The 21558-nt window shown below is 37.8% G+C and overlaps 1 protein-coding gene across 3 annotated transcripts in view; it reads left to right on the forward strand.

Annotated features, from left to right (window-relative positions):
- The window catches only part of PCMT1 (protein-L-isoaspartate (D-aspartate) O-methyltransferase), a 42895-nt gene that overhangs the window by 766 nt on the left and 20571 nt on the right, over positions 1–21558 (forward strand). For all 3 annotated transcript variants that reach the window (XM_061130301.1, XM_061130299.1, XM_061130300.1), the window contains exons 2-3: positions 12420–12524; positions 13759–13790. In XM_061130301.1, coding sequence (XP_060986284.1) covers positions 12420–12524; positions 13759–13790 — 137 coding nt within the window. The remainder of the gene's footprint in view (positions 1–12419; positions 12525–13758; positions 13791–21558) is intronic.

Consider the following 21558-nt stretch of genomic DNA (forward strand, 5'->3'; position numbering starts at 1 on the left):
CCCCTGGCGGGAGATGCCGCCGTCTGATACTGGCGAGGGGAGGGAGAGAAAGATGAGAGTTGCTGTCACTGCGGATGCTGGGAGAAATTTCTGGGACGGCTGTCCAGTGGCAAGCTTCGTAGGGAGAAAGGAGGAAGGATGCTCTCCTTGAGAGACTTGTGTTTCAGGAGCCTTCAGAGGTCCTGGAGATCCAGCGAACGATTGTGTTCTGCGGCACGTTTTCACTTTTATCAGGGCCATCGTATGCTTTTAAAAGCTGTGCATGGAAGTTTTCTTTACACCGTTCTCTTTAGTTATTGTATTCCTTCCTCTGATGATAATTTTAGGGTGGGATGAGTGCTGTGTCACTTTCTTTTTTTAAATTGAACTATAGTGTCGTCTGTCGGGAGACCAGAAGAACCGCAGTCTATAATACTGTCTCTTTGGTCAGAAATTTACAGCACTCTTCTTTGCCACTGACTTTGCAAATAATCACAATCCTGCCACGTGGTATTTTTAATTGTTATAGGTTGTTTAGCTTTTCGTGTGTCATGTTTCGGAATTCGATTTGTAACCTCGAGGGCCGGGACTTTTTTTCTCTCTTTTTTTTTTTTTAGTATCTTTGAATTCCTTCATCTTAATTATTATTACTTTTTTAAAAATAAATGCAAATTAAGTATATATTATATGCTTGGATCTATGCTAGGAATACCAAGGTTAGTGAGAGAAATAAGTAACATTAGCTGGCACATGGTTAGTACTTAATGTTAGTCATTTGTTTTTGGTTTGTTTTAAGAAGCACAATGTTCCAAAGTTATAGATTGTGTCCTTAGTGTTTAGTAAAGAATGTTTGAGGAGGATACGGAACCCCACTCCAGTATTCTCGCCCTCCAGAGAATCCCATGGACAGAGGAGCCTGACGAGCTACAGTCCACGGGGTCGCAGAGTCCGGACATGACTGAAACAACTTAGCTATATATATATATATATATATATATATATATATATATATACATACACATATATGTGTGTGTGTGTGTGTGTGTTCAAAGAATGTTTAGGTTTAAAAGCCCTGTCTAACATTGCCAAGTATTCACTTTATGGAAGGATACTTGATTGGAAATGGAAATTTACGTGCAGTGGCAGTGTTAAGAGTGATTTAGGTTCGAGTAGACCAGAAGTTCAATATGTTGTAAATATTTTAATAAAACTTCTTAAAATTATCTAGTGCCTACGCACCTGAAACATTCTGTACTTGAATTGTGATTAAGTAATTTTCCACAAGCAGGTTATCTCAGTAAACACTTGGCTCTGGCAGAAATTTGTAATCAATCAGGCTCTTGAAGACTCTCCTCTTCGGGCCAAATTTGTAGTAAGCCAAAACTAGATCTTTTCCCAGTGGTTTTGTAATTATTTTTAATGTATTTCATTAAATGTATTCATAGCTGAAATTTCTAAGGCTGTTTTCCTGTCAGAAAATTTAATGAGAAATATTTAACACACATGGATGTTGATACTTAGTTCTATACTAGTTCTATGATTAAGAGGAAATAATATAGGTAGATTGTTTAGCCTTTTTCATAACACTTTTGCAACTTTAGCTTCAACTTCTAGATGAATTAATTTGAGCCAATAGATTTCATATTTATTTAATAGTTCACTAATAACACTAATATTTGCTCACATAAAAATTTCAGTTGGCATACATTGAAAATTTCTCTTTCCTGGTAATTGCACCACTGTGTAGTCTTCCTCACTTAAAGGCTTCTAACTGAATCTGTAGAAAAATATTAAAATGTGATAATGCTGATACTGAAGTGAATATGGATCTGCAAATTTGAAGAGGAAGCAAATTACAGTTTTAATTTTTTTTAATCAAATAAGGTTCATGATTGGTTTCATTTTAATATTTTATATTAATTTTATTGAAAATACCTACTGAGGTTTTTCTTCTACAAGACATGATAGAAGTATGATTTCACAGTCGATATTTATAGATTATTTTAGATTGTAATGATACATTCATAATACCTCAGAGCCTATGTTTGTATTGATAACTGCTCTAAAGTGACTGCCAACCCTGGTCTAAAACTTGAGTATGCCTCAAAATCTGCTGGATCACCCAGAGAGCTCATTAAACAAATTAAGATCAATTGCTGGGGCTCAAGATTTCACATTTCCAACAAGTTCCTAAGTAATACGCTGCTGCTGGTCTGGGGACCACACTTTGAGAATCACCGACATAGGGAACTGAAAATTACAAGACTAAACCCTTCCAGTGTTTCAGTTGAATCATTTTTATACTTTGAAATAAAATTTTAGGAAAAAAATCTCTAGCAGACCTGCCCAGCAGAGCTGCCTGTCGCGTCAATATCTGTGCCGTTCAGTACGGTAACCACTAGCTGCATGGGGCATGCGTGTTTGAAACGTGGTTAGTGCAACTGAGGAACTGGATTTTTGTGCTATTTAAATGAACTTTGATGCCACATGTTGGACATCACGGGTCTTTAGAAATGGAAAATAGATACTTTATGACTATAGACTGATAACGTGCTCATGAAATGTTAATTCAAAACAACTGAGAGCCTGTTTAATCCAGGGAATGTGACGATTAATGTTTATATTAGAGTTTATGTTCTACTTTTATTGGGATAATTTTATGCTGTGGTGAAAGGAAGAGAAGGGGGCAGGAGTGGATGAGCTTGAGAAAGGTTGTCTGCTAGAGCAGGGATGTCCAAACCAAAGTGTTTGTGAAAGATTAATTCTGACTAGACTTCAAATGCTGTATTGGTCACTTAAAACAATGCTAATAATTGTTCTTTTACCTATTTTGCTGTTGTTGTTAAAAAATTCAATCCACTGCCCTAACGCATCAGTTATTTCTAAGTATATTTCCTTTGCAACCCTGAGTATGTCATTTGCATGTATAATGTATGTATAATTTGTGGAAACAGTCAACTGACATTTGACTGTCTTCTATGTGCCAGACACTGGGGATACAGCAATGAGAAGCAAATATCTATTCTCTCTTGAAGCTTACTTCTTGTGGGAGCAGACAAAGAAAATATATATCACATGATAAGTGGCAAAGTAGGGAACAAGGATGGAGAGTATGGGGTGGTAGGTTTGCAGCTGTAGGGGAGAAGGCCTCACTAAGGTGTTATTTGAGTAAAGATTTGATGAAGAAGAAATTCAAGTCATGCAGATAGAGCTGGGGGACAGGCATTCTAGACGGACAAAATAGAATGTGCTAGGTTTGGATTTGGGGTGTAGGAGAAAGACTGGAGTCAAGGATATGACACAAGGTTTTAGACCTGGGCAATGGGAACGATTGACCATTTTCTGAGTTGGAAATAATAAGTGAGTGAGCTGCAGGGATTTGGGGATGGGGTGTGCTAGGAAGTGTGGGAGAGCAGGAGTTTATTTGAGGAAATGTTTGGTTTGAGTTGCTTAATAAAACATTACAGTGAAGACCCTTAGTAGGCATTTAAATTTTTAAGAATTTTTAGTTTTTATGTCCTTCTTTATTTCTACAAATAAATTGAAATCATTTTCTTATTCTGTTTGGAGTGTCAGTTCTTATCCACTAACAGCATAACTAGTGGAAAAGAGAATATTAGTTTTATCATGTGCATTCATGGGCTAAATGTAACCAGGTAATAAAATCCTAAGTGACTTTTTTTTGGAAATTTGGGCCTCACTTAGAATCCAAAAAACACTCCCTCGTTTTAACTTATATCATGTCAGTCTTATGGTTACATCCTGGTAAGTAAACTTACAGTGTATTGACTAAAATTTAATAGAAAAATTTTTGAGGAAGAATTTTAATATCAGTGTGTCTACTTAAATTTAGCTAAAATTAAAAATTCAGCCCCTCAGTCATACCAACCACATTTCAAGAGCTCAATAGCCATATGAGGTTAGTGGCTAGACTGCTGAACAGTGCAGAGGTAGAACATTTCTATCATCATAAGAAGTTCTTTGGAGCAGCATTAGATCTAGATGATAGATTATATTACATTCTACTCAGTGTGATCTTAGTTCTATTGTGCTGTTCCACATATTTTTATTAGTATTGCACTTAGTTAAGACCAACACGCTTTAAGTGTAGCAGTGAAATACCAAAGATTTTCAGACAAGAGTGGTCAAGATGACAAGTGCACCAGGATCTTATATGATGATTTGATGAAATGGAGGTTGTTTGATTTAGCAATGAGAAAGCTAAAGAGAGCAGTAGTGTTTATTTTAAAATTAATTTTTATTGGACTAGCTTTACAATGTTGTGTTAATTTGCTGCTGGGCAACAAAGTGAATAGTTGTACATATATCCCCTCTTTTTTTTATTTCCTTCCCATTTAGGTCACCATAGAGCATTGATTAAAGTTCCCTGTGCTATACAGTCGATTCTTGTTAATTATCTGTGCGTATATGGCAATCCCAATCTCCCAGTTCATCCCCTGCTCCCTAGTAGTGTTTACATATTTGAAGGAAATCATGTAGTGAAGGGTCAAACCAGGACAGATGGGAGGCAGATTTTGACTCATTATAAGGAAGTGTTCATAAAGCAATCCTAACAGAGTTTTGGCTTTGAAAAACTGTTTTCTGTCACTGGATATGTTGAAGCAAAGAATGATCGACCATTTCATTGTAAGCGATATTGTGAAAGAGATTTGTCCTCGGCTTTCACTATATAGTAGACCTCTGAGGACCCTTCCAAATCCAAGATGCTGTCATTTTAATCACTTCATGGTTTGCATGAAATCATGTGTGGGGAGTGTATGTGTGTGTGTGTGTGTTATAGGAGAGAACCAGAGAAGTTAATATTTGGTTACCTATATTTTATAGAGTTTTGCATGACATTTTACTTTGTCAGAAATGTAAGGAGTCCAAGGAACATGCTCTTTTGAGAAGCAGTGTCAGAACAGATAACTGTGTATCTATTAAGTGATAATGGTTTAGAGAAAGATGTATTTTTAATAATCTCTGATATTTAGATGATATGCTTTATCATAACTTGGTATCACTTAAAATTTTTCTTTGATTATGGTTTATTATATAACTTAAATAATATAATTTAAAGTTAATCCCTTTCAGACTTTTTGTACGGAGAGTATCTCAGGTTCTACTTACCTCCTTTCAACGCCTAATTTTTCTAGATTGGAAGTAAAAGGGAACCATTTTGTTGATTTCTTACTGTTCTCCCTGGCATTTTGTTAGTGGGGAAGAAATAGAGAGTAGTTGATTAACAAATACTCAAGTCATAAAACTAATACAATAATGTAATAGTTCTTTATTTGAGATTTAACTCTGTAACAAGTTACAGAAACTGTTTCTGTGTGACCTGAAATCCATCTGTAGCCTGTTTTCTTATCTGTGTGTTCAGTGCTTCATACCAGCACCGGATCTGTCTTTTTTTTCCATCTCTGCCAAGATTGCTTCCGGTCTTTTGTTCTCCCAGATCAGAAATCTTGGAATAGTTATCCATTCTTTCAGATTGTCCCAAGATTAACTCGGTAGTTATTACAAATGCCTTTCACAGTCAACCCTTTCACCATATTTTCATTGACTGTACTCTAGCCTAGGCTCTTAGTTCTTACTTGGAGTGATATGCCTCCAAGTGTCTGATTGGTCATCACACTTTGAATTTCTGTCCCCTAGGTTCATGCTACGCCTTACACTGATTGTCTTAGTATACTACTCTCTGTTTCTCACTGTTCTGCCAAAATTTCTGTTGCTTACTGTACCAAATGGAGATGCCTCTTGCTTAGCTTTCAGGCCTTTTAGGGGTCTTCTGCAACCTGTTCCCATACTTCAACTCCAGTCCTGTTGTTCAGGCTGATCTCATTTTACACATACAAAGTTTGTCTCCTGTAACAATCCAAGTGTAAGCAAGCAATTCAGAGTTAATATGGTAGTTCTATGGTCTTGGAGACCTGGGCTCCTTTTTTCTCATTGTGACCCCAAAAGTCTTTCCCTTGTCTACAAAGTTGAAGTTAATTTGACTCCATCATTTCCATATTCCAGCTGGTGAGAAGAAAAATGGGAAAAGAGAAAACCCACATTCCTTTTAAGGGCATACATTATTTCTTCCTGTGTTCTCATTGGCAAGAACTTAATTGTAAGACTACATTTAACTACAGAGAGGCTAGATAATGCCCCCAATTCTACCACTGTGAAAGAAACAGAGACCCTGCCACATCTTCCATCTTGCTCACTGGAGCCTCTAGTGAACATTTTTAATTGCGTTTTTGGGTCTTCTGGTGATTGTCTTCATGTCTCTAAATAATATGCTTGAACTGCTATTTCTTTATCAGCTTTAGACATCATTTACTGACTTCCTGCCAAGATGGATGAGTATTTACACCCTTTTAACTTACTCCCTTCCCCACATACAGTTATATTGTAATTTCTGCTTCCTCTTTTGTGGTTCCCTTTGTAACTTTGAGTAATATACTTTAACCTCAATTTTGTGTTCTTTAATTTATAAACTGACACTGTAACTCTTCCACTTTGTAAGAAAGGGTGCTTATTTTTCAACTTATTGGTGGCTCTTTTGCATTGTCAAAGTTGATAACATTTCATTTGCTTCTGAGCAGTAAATCTTATGCACTCTATTAATTTTTAAGTATTGAAAATTAATAACCATCATCACAAACATTAATGACTGGGTCAGTACTTCTCTGAGCTACATAGTGCACTATGAGTTTATTCTCTGCTCTTTTTTTCTAATATCACAGACCCCTCTCTACTGTTGAAGAGGAATAGTCAAATGTTTTTCCTTTTTTTTTTTTTTTCTTTCTTTTTTTCCTGTATGGCTAGTGGGATCTTAGTTCCCTGACCAGAGACTGAGAGTGATGAAAGTGCTAAGTCCTAACCACTGAACTTCCAGGGAATTTATGTTTTTCCTTCTTTTACACTTTTATCAGTTGCTTGAAATCATGCCACAGTTTACAGTTCTTATATAAATTTTGACTCTTGTATAGGGTTTTTGTCCATTTCCTGGAATTTATTTCCCTTTTTACCCTTCCTTATTCCTCAAGTTGAAAAGAGAAACAAATACCTTCTTAACATGGGTCTAATTTTTTCAAGTTTTTTGTTGTTGTTGTTGTTTATAGCTTGGATTCTGCATTCTCCTTCCTGGATTCTACTAACTTCTTATTCAGATCAACATTAACCATTGTTATAATTATTTAATTAGGGCCCTTGATCCTTAGGGTGCAGGAAAATTGAGTGTGAGTGGTTCTAAAGCTGTTCACTAATTCAGAAAACCTAATAGTAATTGCATGTTTACTTATAATTAGGCTGTACCAATGAAGTGAAACATTACTTTGCTGTTTACTAGAGATATTGCAGGCACTGGCAGTTGTGTATGTCAGATTGTGAAAAATGGGAAAATGATTTAATAGCTTAGTAAGCATAGCTTGCTTTAGGCATCTTTCAAAATATGGAATCCTGGGAAAAATCAAATAATAACCTTGTAGTGGAAATTTTGGAAATCACCTACTCATAGTCTAAGAAGTCTTTATCCTGAGCCTTATGTGTTTAGCTTCTTAATAAATGACTGGTGACATACTTTTAAAAACCTGTTAGTTTTTTGGTGTGTGTGTGAATTCTATATCCCTCTATAGATTAAGAAACCTACCAAAGAAACTCAGGTAAGTTTGACAGATGTATGTTATCTAGCTTAAGGGAAGTAATCTCTTCAATATACTTGATTTTTAGAATGTGCTGGCAGCAATGTGTTTGATTTTATGTATCAGAAATGTTCATTTAGAGAAGAATGGGTGAATATAATGGTAATTGGAAGTGTTGAGTGAGGCTGCTTAACCTGAGAAAGATAAAAGCATGAAATGATCATGATTTGTTTAAATGTGTAAAAAGTATTGTTTGGATAGAAAGTTCAGTATATTCTGTGTGACTTTAGAGAGTAGCATTAAGGGTTTATGTAAGTGAGTTATAAAGAGGGAGATTTCCTCTTAATATAGGGAAGTATTCTGATAATTGGGCTTCCCTTGTGGCTCAGCTGGTTAAGAATCTGCCTGCAATACAGGAGACCTGGGTTTGATCCCTGGGTTGGGAAGATGCCCTGGAGTAGGGAAAGGCTACCCACTCCAGTATTCTGGCCTGGAGAATTCCATGGACTGTATAGTCTATGGGGTCTACTGTATAGTCTGTTGGGCACGACTGAGCAACTTGCACAGTTCACACAATTCTGATAATGTAGTCTAAATGCGAAATGGCTGTTTCACATTGTGCAGCTCTTCAAGTAGAGATCATGGTACCAATTTATGAAGAAGTTAGACTTGATGACCCTTCTGACCTTGAGAGTCTGTGAATTCGTGTAAGTCACTAAGCTATTTGAATATGGTAGTAGCAGTACAGTGAAGTGGTCAACAGGAATCTGACATCTCAGTTTCAAGGGTCCTGCCCCTCATTTGCTCAGTGACCTGGAACAACTTAGTCTTTCTGTGCTCAGTCTTACTATCTGTAAGATGGAGTAGTAATGGTGCTTACTTTATAGGATTGTTAGAGATAACGTAAGATTGCTACATAGTTCCTAAGTTCATATCTCAAAAGAGATAGAATGTGTAATGTGCTTAGGGTTTTGTCTGGCCTGTGGTAAATATTGAGTAAATGATACCTCTTATTACTACTCTGAACTTTTTAAAAAATGCTTTAACTGTTTTAGTAGCCTTTACAGGTGGCTTGCCTGAGCTTATTTATGTAGAAACAGTACTTTCTATTTGGGTTAATGAATCCAAATTTGTAATATTTTTAGTTGGAAAATGATTTGTATCTTTACCAGTCTATGACTATTTAAGTGTTTCTCTAGTTGGTATGCCTTATTTGCTAGTTTTTAAAACATTTTTTTGTTATTTTGGACAGTGTGTATTTATACATTTTATAGTGTCCTTAAACTACCTTTTCTTATGCTTAGTATTTCTTACGTTGGTATTTCTTTCTAATACTGTCTGGTCAGTCAGTATTAAGTGGTATCCTTTGATTCCTCAAAACAGTCAATGATCTAATTCTGCTTTTCCCTTTTTTTCCTTTTCCTGTTGTTTTTAGTTGCATTGTTTCTACTTTGTCAGAACATACAACATAAGTATTATTATCCCACTAGTGTCTTTTTTAAAAATTCATTGCTGTACTGGGCCTTCCTTGCTTTGTGAGGGCTTTCCCTAGTTGCAGTGAGTGGGCACTGCTGTTCATTGCAGTGCACGGGTTTCTCATTGTGGCGGCTTCTCTTTGTTTTTTTTTAAAACAGCTTTTGGTCTTTTTTATTTTTTGGTCTTTAAAAAAATAATTTCTTTATTTGTTTTTGGCTGAGCTGGGTCTTCCTTGCTGTGCAGGCTCCTCTCTAGTTGCGGTGCGCAGGCTTCTCGTTGCAGTGGCTTCTCTTGTGGAGCGTGGGCTCTGGGGTGTGCCGGCTTCAGTAGCTGCGGCAGGTGGACTCAGGAGTTGCAGTTCCTGGGCTGTCGAGCCACGGGCTCAGCCGCTGTGGCCCGTGAGCTTAGTCGCTCTGGGGCATGTGGAATCCTGGAACAGGGATCAAACCCACGCCCCCTGCACTGGCAGGTGGACTCCCACCCACTGTGCCACCAGGGAAGTCCTCCACTAATGTCTTTACCCTTTTAGTCTTCCTTTAAAAAAAAAAAAATTAAACCAGATTTTATTCAGTAACAATTGGAATAGGGGAAAAGAGCCATCAGTATAAAACTGGTCTTAGTTATCAATACAGCGTGAGTGAGTGGGGATTTATAGTCTTGGAGCAGGGAGTGGATCAGTGGGTGGAAAATTACATCAGGAGTAATGGGTGTTCTGGCTAAACCAATTTGACAGGATCCTTCTGGAGGCAGGCCAATCCACCCTTTTTTAATTTTAACCTTTGCTCTACAATTGGACATATGTACTTTTCTGAGGTATCCCTGGTAATCACTTCATTATTTCTTAGGAAGGACATGTGTGTTTAGCATTCCCTGTGTCCTTGCACATTTAAGACTTTTTTCCTATAACCTTGATAATTCGAAGAACAGTTTTGGCTGCAGTTTTAAAAAGTCAGCTTTATTGAGACATAATTTATGGAAAAATTCACCCACTCCAGTGTTCTTGCCTGGATAATTCCAGGGACAGAGGAGCCTGGTGGGCTGTCGTCTGTGGGGTCGCACAGATTCGGACACGGCTGACGCAACTTAGCAGCAGCAGCACCAATTTTAAGAAGACGATTTGAAAATTTTGACAAATACAGTTGTATAACCACCACCCTAATGATATAAAACAGGAATGAGCAAACTACAGCCCACAGGCCAAATCTGGCCTGCTGCCTGTTTTTAGAAATAAAGTTTTATTTGAGTACAACCGCACCCATTCATTTGTGTCTGTTATATAGCTGTTCTTGCACTTTAGTGGCAGAGTCAAGTAGTTGCAGCAGAGACTATATGGCCTTCAAAGCCTAAAATATTTACCGTTTGGATCTTAACAGAAGTATGCTGCTCTCTGATACAGACCATTTCTTTCACCTACAGAATTTTCTCATGCCCTTTTGCAATTAATCTCCTCCTTTCACCCCCCAACCTCTAGCAACCCGAGGTCAATTCAGCCTCTGTGTTTCTGACTTTTCTGGAATTGAGTATATTAATAGATGGAATCACACAGGGTACAATCTCCTTGCCTGACTTCTTTCACTGAGGTTAGTGCTCTTGAGATTTGTTTATGTTGTTGGGTACATTTACAGTTTGCTCCTTTTTTAGTTATTAACTTGCACATCCTTTCCTTGAATTTCTTGAAAATGCTGCTGCTTCATTCTTGCTTTGCTTTGAATGTTGCTCTTAAGGAAGCTAATGGTTGCCTTTTTTTTTTTTTTTTAACTCTTCCTAGGTAATTTGATTTTTTTTGCCTTGAGAGTTGAAATTTTTTTTTCTTGTGTTAAAGTCTGATAGTATTTTCTCTCTCTCTCTCTTTTTTTTTTGGCTGTGCCATGTGGCTTGTGGGATCTTAGTTCCCAGACCAGGGGTTGAACCCAGATGCCCTGCAGTGAAAACACTTGAGTCCTAACCACTTGGCCACCAGGGAATTCCCTGATAATTGTGTTAGTAGATGTCTTGGATGTTGATGTTTCTGGTATTATTTACTTTCTGTTAAGTTTTCTTAGAATATAGTATTGGTATGTTTAAACAGCTGAAATATTTTGTTTGCATGTTGTCTTGTTTTTACAGTAGCTTTGACTGGAGTTAGTTTTTCTTTTTCCTATTTTTAGGCATTTTATGCACACAGTTCAAGAGCACTTGCAGTTTCTTTAATGGATAATGATATTGGTAATAGTGGTGAGAAAAGGGGAGGATCTGGTGTATCTTGTTGCTCCTCTGTTTTTGTAGGACCCTTCACTTTCTTCCTTCTTTCCCTTCATTGCCGTATCACGCGGTGTCATCCTTTCCCTGCCTGTATGGTTCTCTCTCAGAAGCAGTACTTCTTATGGTTGCCATTTCTGGCCCCACTAAATTTTAAAAATAATTCTCTAATTTAGATGGTAAAATTTGGTGACTTTTAGTGTATTTACAGGTATGTGCAACCATTACCATGGTCAATTTAATATTTTCATCACCTCAAAAAGATACCCTGTTTTGCCCTCCTATTCTCCTAACCATAAGCAACCACTAGTCTACTTTCTTTCTCTATAGATTTGCCTGTTCTGGACATTTCATCAAATAGAATCATACAGTATGCCATCTTTGCCCCTGAGTTCTTTCACTTCTATAATGTTTTCAAGAGTTGTTTATGTCATATGGTCTTGCCTTCCTTTTTGAAAAACTTATTTCTCTTGGTCCCTGTAACAGTATGTCCGCTTGATTTTCTTCTGCCTCTGTGGCTGCTCCTCATCATAACTTTGAAGGCATCACTTCCTTTGCATTTCTCTTAAATGGACACTTTTGTTTTTCTTCTTTGTGTACTTTTTCCCCTGGCCACTTTGCTTCACTTCCCTTGCTTCGGTTCCCATCTGTACAGCTAGTCATTTATATCTCTAATCTAGATTTTTCTCCTGAGCCCCAGATCTGTTTGTCCAACTGGCTGCTATGTATCTCCGTGAGTATGGTCTATCGCTCCTCCTAAATACATAGCTTCTCCTTTTTCTCCTTAGCGAATGATGCTTCTCTAGGATTTCTCAGACCAGTATATGACACCAGCATCTCAAACATTATCCCCCTCCCACCTTCAAAGCTAGTCAGTCAAGTATACATTACCTACTAAATATAACTCAAGTCCTTCTTTTCTTCGTCCTTACTTTCATTATTAAAGACCAGACTGTGGTCACCTGAGCCATCGCAGCAAGTTTGCTCTCTTCTAGTCTGGTCTCTGCAGTGTGGCCAGAGTAATTATGCTAAACTACTAACTACATCTGATCATGCCACTCCCGGCTTAAAGTATTGCCTCATTCATTTCAGAAAATGGAATCATCAAGACAGATAAAGTGTTTGAAGTAATGCTGGCCACAGACCGCTCCCACTATGCAAAATGTAACCCTTATATGGATTCTCCACAATCAATAGGTAAGTTTTGGATTTTTGAAAATGTCACAAATTTTACTCATTTGCTCTCTAATCTTTGTAAGTAAAAATAGACCATTTTCCATTTTTTACCTTGCTGATTCATTTTAATAAAGTATTGTTTAGGAAGTGTCTTTTCTATTTCCTTAAAGGAGATATAGAAGAATTTTATAAACAATTTCTTAAAGCGTCCTTTAGATGAAAACTTACAGTTTCTATTTTCTTGAAGGATATATGTAAGAATTCTATAAACATTTCCTTAAAGTGCACTTCAGATGAAAGCTTAGAGTTTAAGCTGTGTGCTGAATTCTCTTTAGGGTCTCTAATGTTGACAAAGGTTGGTTTTTGCAGTAGCAGAAAATTCTAAAATCGGTATTGAAGGGAATGTGTAGCTAAGTTATTACTGACTTCTCTGCTTCACTTGCCCTGAGTTTTCTGGTTTGTGCTTGTTTTTAGAAAGTGCCATATTTAACTCCTTCTCCTGAAGCAGGCTTTGCTGAACTGCTGAGCCTTGGCAGTGGGCGCCTTTGAGGCTTAGGAGTGCCTCAGGATTCTGTCGGCCAGCTGCCATGCTGCCTTCTTTTGGAAGTACTTTAACGGTCAGCAGAGAAGATCCTGGGGAGCTTCTGAACCCCGAAGGCACCTGCTACCACCGCTCAGTGAAAATTGCTTCAGATGCAGAAGCAGGTAAATAAGTCTTGAGAAAGCAACACTGGAAAAAACTAAAAGCTAAAAGTAAAAAAAGATAGTTTTAATGAACATTAGGTGATAGTGTAAAGAGTAAATGGAAGTACTTTATTAGTCTCTTAAGTTCCTCTGGTTGCTAGTTCCAGTTTTCTTTTTAAGGTGTCAAAAATATGAAGTAAGTTAATTTGCAGTGATTTTGCATATTTTATGGTATATGGAAGCTTATTTTCTTTTTGTGAATCTGAAGGGAAAAACATAAATTTATCAAGTCAATGAAATTCTTCCTTAACTAACTACATGGGGGAAGAAATTTTTAGAAATAGTGGGACTGTTGTACTGAGCACAAAGAGCCTTTGGCATGATTATATTTTCTAATTTTAACTGTGCATGACAGTACTTTGAAGTACAAAATACTTTTATTTCTTGAGATCATAAACGTGAAAATAATTATTATGAAAAACAATGTATGGATGCTAGAAAAGGAATGACATGGAGCGTTTCATGTGTTTTTGCAGCTGAATGTATCAGTAGTTCTCTTCTTCTTTTGCAGGATTCCAAGCAACAATCAGTGCTCCACACATGGTAAGTTAACATTGGTCATTTGGGTACAAATGGATCATGTTTTTCCTCTTCAGAGTGCTTTCTTCAGTAAAAACGGTTATAAGAACATTTTAAACTTCTAATCATAATCAGTTTTATTATTTTATTTGTAATGAATTAATTATTAATACAAGATGTGTAGAAGGAACTCTTTCTGGTAGAAACGGTCATTAAAGTTTTTGGTGGTTGTCATTAATATCTAATCATGTAAAAAGTGGATATAAAAAGTAGTTATTTAGTGATGAGTTAATTAAGGGAAAGAATATTTTAAAAATATAGAAATATAATGGCCATGGACTTCCTTGGTGGCTCAGTGGTAAAGAACCCGCCTGCCAGTGCAAGAGACACGGATTTGATCCCTAAGTTGGAAACATCCCCTGGAGAAGGAAATGGAAACCAACTCCAGTATTCTTGCCTGGGAAATCCCATGGACAGAGGCCGGCTACAGTCTATGAGGTCGCAAAAGAGTTGGACAAGACTTAGCAATTAAACAACAAATGACATTTTTATGTTTAACATTTTGAGGAACTGCCAAACTGTCTTCCAAAGTGGCTACGTCATTTTACAGTCCCACTAACAATGTATGAGGGTTCTAATTTCTCCACTTCTTTTCAACACTTGTTATTGTATGTTTTATTTTATCCATCCTAGTAGCTATGAAGTGGTATCTCATTGTGGTTTTAATTTGCATTTCCCTAATAATAATGATGAGCATCTTTTCATGTGCTTATTCACTATTTCTATATCTGCATTTAATGAACCTCAAAGTCATAGGTTTGAAAGTAACTGCATTTCTGGAATATTTTCCAAAGTCTTAATTACAGAAAAATATGAAATGATGTCCTGGTAGCAGTGAGCATATGTAGTATCCAGACATTGAATCCCAAATACCACTAAGAGAAATACTAGAGCTTCATGGAGAAGTGACTAAATTTCAGAAAGTGAAGAAGTAATTAAAGTCTACTGGGGTATTATCAGGAGGACATGGGAGCAGATTTAAAGAGACTCCCAGAAGCCAAATTGGAGACAATTTGAGAATCAAAAAATGGTAGATAATGAAGACAATGGATTGTAACAGAGTGAATTCAGAGACAAAAATCTGTGAGTCCATAGAGACTAAAAAAAAACAGAAAAAACAGCAAGATGGAAAAGATGAAAAACAGAATGCCAATTAATAAATGTGGAAAGAATAATAGAATTTTAAAAATCAGTTCTTTGTAATTATCAGTGTAGTGGTTGAATTAGACAAAGATCATCAATTAATCTAAACCATTAAGGAAAGTTGTTGGGGAACAAAAAACATCCTTGTAGTCTCAAATTATTATTTGACATGTTACAAAGAGATAGCTATGCCCTGAAAAATAGAGTGATCTAACAGTTAGTACATTTACTGAGTTGTCCAGCTAAGCAAGTCAGTAGTGAGATGGCTCAGTGTTGTGTGCATCCTGATGTGATGCATTGGGAGGTGCTCTGCAAGCCCCGTGTGGTGGTCTTGATAAAGTTCTTTGATCTAAATTTAATGATGTGGAAATTGACACATCTAGAATGTGTGGGTAGGATGTTGGACAGTTGGGCAGGGCTTTTAAAAGGAGTCAGTGCTCTGATAGACAAAGAAAAGTGGTGGATGGAACAGAAGAATGGGGGAGAATATTCTGGAATTGGCAGTTGCAAAGCATGAACTTTGAATGGATTGGAGGGAACAACTGTAAAGGAAATTTGGGGGACAATTGTGGAAACTTGAATGTGGTGTGTATGTTGATACTCTGTTGTTGTTCAGTCTCTAAATCATGTCCAACTGTTTTTGAAACCATCAGCTACAGGCTTCCCTCCGGTGTTGATACTAAACATGATTTTCTTGAGTGTGGTAATGGAGATGTGGTTGCAAAGAAAAATGTCCTAGTTTGCTTTTTTTGGCAGGTACATACATGCTAATGTATTTAGAAGTGTAGTATTATGATGTCCACAGCATGTTTTCAGATGGTTTGATAAAATAGTATGGCACAATAGAAACAGTTGATGATTACATGAGGAGAAAAGGGTGTTACGTGTATTTCCTGTGGGTTTGAAATTTTTCTCTGGGCTTGAAATTTTTCATAATTATCAAAAACGAGTTTTTTAAAAAACTTAAATTTTAGAGATGAGCATGGATTATCCAAAAGAATATTAACTATAGTGATAAAAGCATGAAAAAAGCTGGTAATTGCGATTGAAGACCTTGACATTTTAAATCTGAATAGGATTTTAATAATAGCTTAGCATACCATCCTTTAAAAAAAAACAAATTTTATACAAACCTAGTACTGAAAAAAAAAATTCCTGGATTTCTTTCGGTGTTAAGCTGGGACAGTACTGCCTATAAAATAGGGATTGGCACCTTAAATCCTTTCTAGTCCTTTCATTTTTGGACTCTGGAAAGTCCAGCTGTTACAGGAGTTATTTTGTTTTGTTTGTTTTGTTTGTTACTTCAGCCAAATATGATACTTGTTATATTATTAATGGGTTTGTTAAACTTTCAGGGGATACTGATTGTTTCAAAATATCTGATAAAAGTTACAGACCTTCCTGAAGAAAGTTCACAAACTTTCTCTTAGAGATTCCATTCTTCATGCGCCTGTCTAAGAACAATAGCTTTGACTAAATAAAATGTTTCTAGTAGTTTCTTCAGTAAAAGTTAAACCAGTGTGTCTCATAGAAACCTCATTAATTAACACTTCCTTCTTCCACTGGTTGATGTACATAATGATAATTCAAAGATAGTATCCCCCTCTATCTTTTTGAAACATCAAAGAAAGATAAGGTTAGTGAGGGATTTTTGAAATTTTTGAAACAATCTCAAACTTACAGAGTTGCAAGTATATTATCAAGAACCTTTCTTTCTTTACTGGATTTGAGCATATGTTCCTGAAATGATGCTCCATCACTCTTGAATACTTCAGGATGGTAGTATATTTCCCATAAATGACATTCTCCTATATAACCACGATATAGCCATCAAAACCAGGACATGAATATTGACAAGTTACTACCATTTAATCTTCAAACTCCTTTTACATTTTTCCAGTTGTCCCTATGATATCCTTGGGGTGTTTCACCTTGGGTTTATCCTGTTTGGGACTCTCTGGGTTTCTTGGACTTGGGTGGCTATTTCCTTCCCCATTTTAGGGAAGTTTTCAGCTATTATCTCCTCGAGTATTTTCTCATGGCCTTTCTTTTTGTCTTCTTCTTCTGGGACTCCTATGATTTGAATGTTGGGGCGTTTCACATTGTCCCAGAGGTCCCTGAGGTTGTCCTCATTTCTTTTGATCCTTTTTTCTTTTTTCCTCTCTGCTTCATTTATTTCCACCATTTTATCTTCTACCTCACTTATCCTATCTTCTGTCTCTGTTATTCTACTCTTGGTTCCCTCCAGAGTGTTTTTGATCTCATTTATTGCATTATTCATTTTTAATTGACTCTTTTTTATTTCTTCTAGGTCTTTATTAAACATTTCTTGCATCTTCTCAATCTTTGTCTCCAGGCTATTTATCTGTAACTCCATTTTGTTTTCAAGATTTTGGATCATTTTTATTATCATTATTCTAAATTCTTTTTCAGGTAGATTCCCTATCTCCTCCTCTTTTGTTTGACTTGGTGGGCATTTTTCATGTTCCTTTACCTGCTGGGTATTTCTCTGCCTTTTCATCTTGTTTAGATTGCTGTGTCTGGAGTGGGCTTTCTGTATTCTGGTGGTCTGTGGTTCCTTTTTATTGTGGAGGTTTCACCCAGTGGGTGGGGTTGGACGATTGGCTTGTCAAGGTTTCCTGGTTAGGGAAGCTTGCGTTGGTGTTCTGGTGCATGGAACTGGATTTCTTCTCTCTGGAGAGCAATGGAGTGCCCAGTAATGAGTTTTGAGATGGGTCTATGTGTTAGGTGTGACTTTGGGCAGCCTGTATGTTGACGCTCAGGGCTATGTTCCTGCATTGCTGGAGAATTTGTGTGGTATGTCTTGCTCTGAAATTTACTGGCTCTTGGGTGGTGGTTGGTTTCAGTGTAGGTATGGAGGCTTTTGGATGGTCTCTTATTACTTACTGTTCCATGTATTCAGGAGTTTTCTGGTGTTCTCAGGTTTTGGGCTCCTGCCTCTGGATTTCAGTTTTATTCTTCTAGTAGTCTCAAGACTTCTCCAACTAAACAGCACTGATAATAAAACTTCTAGGTTAATGGTGAAAAGATTCTCCACCATGAGGGACACCCAGAGAGGTTCACAGGGTTACATGAAGAAGAGGAGAGGGAGGAGGGAGATAGAGATAAGCAGGAGGATTAAAAGGGGGACTCAAGAGGAGAGAGACAGATCTACACAGTTGTCTGTTCCCAAAGTGTTCTCTGTAGCCCAGACACCCACAGAGATTCACAGAATTGGATTGGGAAGAGAAGGGGAAAGGAGGAAATAGAGGTGTTCTGAGGTAGAAAACAGAGAGTCAAGATTGGGAGAGAATAATCAACACACTCCTGAATAAAAATGGGAACTGAATATCAGATTCTTAAATGTCCACAATTTATATCACATACTGAAAAACAAAAATTAAAAATCTAGAGTAGAGGTTAGACTCTTAAAGATACAATGTTAAAAAGAAAAACAAAAAATTTTAGAGATATATATGAAATTCGGTTTAAAAATAGGGTTTCTCTTTTTTTTTTTTTTTGCAAGGTTATAGTGAAATGAAAATGAAAATTAAGGAGTAGTAGAGGAGTAATAGAGGACTTTAAAAGAAAATAAGAAAAAAAGAAAAAAAAAACAAGAAAAAAATTTTTTTCCTAATTAAAAAAATTGTAAAAGTATATGAAAATGAAAGTTAAGGAGTAGTGGGGGAGTAATAGGGAATTTTAAAAGAAAATAAAAGAGAAAAAAATAAAAGAAAAAAATTTTTTTTAATTAAAAAAAAGTAAAAATATATCTAGGAATTTCTCTGGAGCTGTTGCGGTCAGTGTGGGTTCGGTTCCGCTTCAGATAGCTCCTCGTTCCAGCTTACACTTGATATCTACAGGCCCCTTCCGGTGTAGTTGGTGTTACCTACAGGGATTTTAATCTGTTGCACCGGTCCCTTCTGAAGCGGTTCCCTTTGATTATTTGGCTTCTGTTTGCCGGTCTCTTCAGTGCCTAATTTCCGCCCTGACACAGGCAGGTGGAGGTGGTCTCTAGTTAAGGTTCCCTACTTCCGTAGCGCTGCGGAGAGGGAGGGGAACTGCTTTCCCCGTCTACGCTGCTCAGGCTCCCGGCTGCTCTATATGGAGCGGGCCCTGCGTTGCGTGCGGTTCCAGCCCTCGGGTGTTCCACAAAAGCGCGGACTCAGTTGCCCCTGCATTTTGTGCCTTCCCCGGCCCAGCAGCTCAGGCAGCCAGGAGCTTGATGGGCGCACTCTCCGCGGGTGCGGCGCGCCTTCTCCCCTCCGCGGCCCCAGCCTCAGTTTCCGCGCGCGCCGGTTGGGTGCCTGCACCTTGAGTTTAGCCGCGACCCTCCCGGTGGATGTCGACCATCCAGAATCTCAGAAAGTCTTTGGTTAGAAACTGGAGGCCTGTTTGCAGTGTGGTAGGGGGTGCCGTCTCTGGGGCCGAGTTTGCCCCTTTCCCCTCCCCCTTGCCTGGGGGGGCGGGGTGGGGGGGCGCTGCTGGGCCGGTCAGCCACAGGCTAGCTCTTCTGTGGACTTGCTCAGACCCTTTGTTCTGAGAACGGCCGGTTAATTTTCCCTCTCTCTCTTTTGCTATCCCACAGTTTAAGTTGGAATCTCACAAAAGCTTCCTCCGATTGCCCTCAGGGCACTCAGGCCTGGTCCTTACCCTCAGCAATGCCGCCGGCTCCTCTCCGTTCCGCCCCTCTCCGTTCTGCCCCCCCAGCCCCGTTCTGCCCCCACTTGCTGGTGGTGGATGCGGCGTCTGGGGTACTTTTCTGCTGGGAGTTGCTTTTAGGCACGTAATCTGTGGGTTTTATTTATTTTTCCCTCCCAGTTAGGTTGCCCTCCGAGATTCGAAAACTTCCCCCAGACCCGCCAGTGCGACGGTTTCCTGGTGTTTGGAAACTTTCTCTATTAAGACTCCCTTCCCCGGACGGAAGTCCCTAGCTCTTTGTCTTTCTTTTTACCTTTTATATTTTGTCCTACCTCCTTTCGAAGACAATGGGCTGCTTTTCTGGGCTCCTGATGTCCTCAGCTAGCGATCAGAAGTTGTTTTGTGAAGTTTGCTCTGCGTTCAGTTGTTCTTTTGATGAATTTGTAGGGGAGAAAGTGGTCTCCCCGTCCTATTCCTCCGCCATCTTCCTATGATATCCTTTATAGCAATACTTTGAACATTTAATCCAGGACTCTTTTTCATAGTACCAGTGGTTTTCACTCATTGGGCAAGAAGCTCTTTGCAAAAGAATGCATATGAAAAGTGGAAAAATTTAGTTTTCTATAACTCTTCCCAAACACAGTACCCACCAGTCTACATTTGCGTGTTGCTCCTAAATAGGTTCTGCAGAACCTTAATTACTTTCTGGAACACGGTTTCAAAATCTTCAGATTATATGAGGCTGCATCTATTAATAGCCTTCTCCACTTTTTGTATTAATTGTGGGGAAAGGTAGCCTCAATGTCTTTAAAATATTTTTTAAATGGAAAGTTTCCAACACCACACATGCAAATAGGATAATACAATAAACCCTCATGTAGCCAATCACCCAGCTTCATTAATTACCAAGTTTACTAATCTTATTTTATAAAGTTATTTCTTTTTTACTGAAATATGTTAAAGCTATCCCAAACATAATATCATTTTACCCCTAAATAGCATAAATCTGAAGGATTAAAAGCACAACTACAATACCATATCATGCCTAACAATGTTCCTTAGTATTATCTTATACCTAGTCCATGTTCAAACTTTATCAGCTTTCATAGTTGATTTGCTTAAGTCAGGATCCAGACAAGAGCCTTATGTTACACCTTATTAGTCTTTTTAAGTCTCTTTTCATTTTAATAGTCTCCCTTTTGAAAATACCATCTATTTATTGACAAAGTTTGTTCATTTATCCTATAGAAGTTCCCATATTCTGAATTTGATTAAATGATTCTTAGCCGTATTTAACTTTCCTTTTTTTTTCTTTTCAAGAAAATTTCCTAATGGTTCTTCTGTTCATCACATCAGGAGGTACATAAATGTCTGTACCACCCACTTTTAGTGATTGGAGTAAATAGTATTTTCAAAGTTTTTTTATTAAATTGCAGTATACCCAAAAGTGGCTCAGACAGTAAAGAGTCTGCTTGCAGTGTGGGAGACCCGGATTCGATCCCTGGGTGGAGAAAATCTCCTGGAGAAGGAAATGGCAACCCACTCCAATATCCTTGCATGGAAAATTCCATGGGTAGAGTAGCCTACAGTCTATGGGTCGCAAAGAGTTGGACACGACTGAGTCACTTCACTTTTATTTTTTCAAAGTGCACACATCTTAAGTGTACAACTTGATGAATGTTACGTGTCTACATATGTGTGATCTCTACCCACGTCATTTCCCGCACTCCAGAAAGCTCCCTCAGTCAGAAAGGCTTCTTTTCCCAGTCAACCTCCATCCTGTAGGTAACCAGTATTTTAGCTTTTATCAACTAAGTTAGGGAGTTTCCATTCTGTCCTCCATTTTGAATGGTAACCTGTATCTGATGATTAAAAAAAATTTTTTTTTAATTTTAACATAATTTCAAACTTACAGAAATATTCTAAGAATAGTACAAATAATTCCCAG

The sequence above is a fragment of the Dama dama genome, chromosome 26 (assembly GCF_033118175.1).
Source record: "Dama dama isolate Ldn47 chromosome 26, ASM3311817v1, whole genome shotgun sequence".
In the NCBI taxonomy this organism is placed as follows: Eukaryota; Metazoa; Chordata; class Mammalia; order Artiodactyla; family Cervidae; genus Dama; species Dama dama.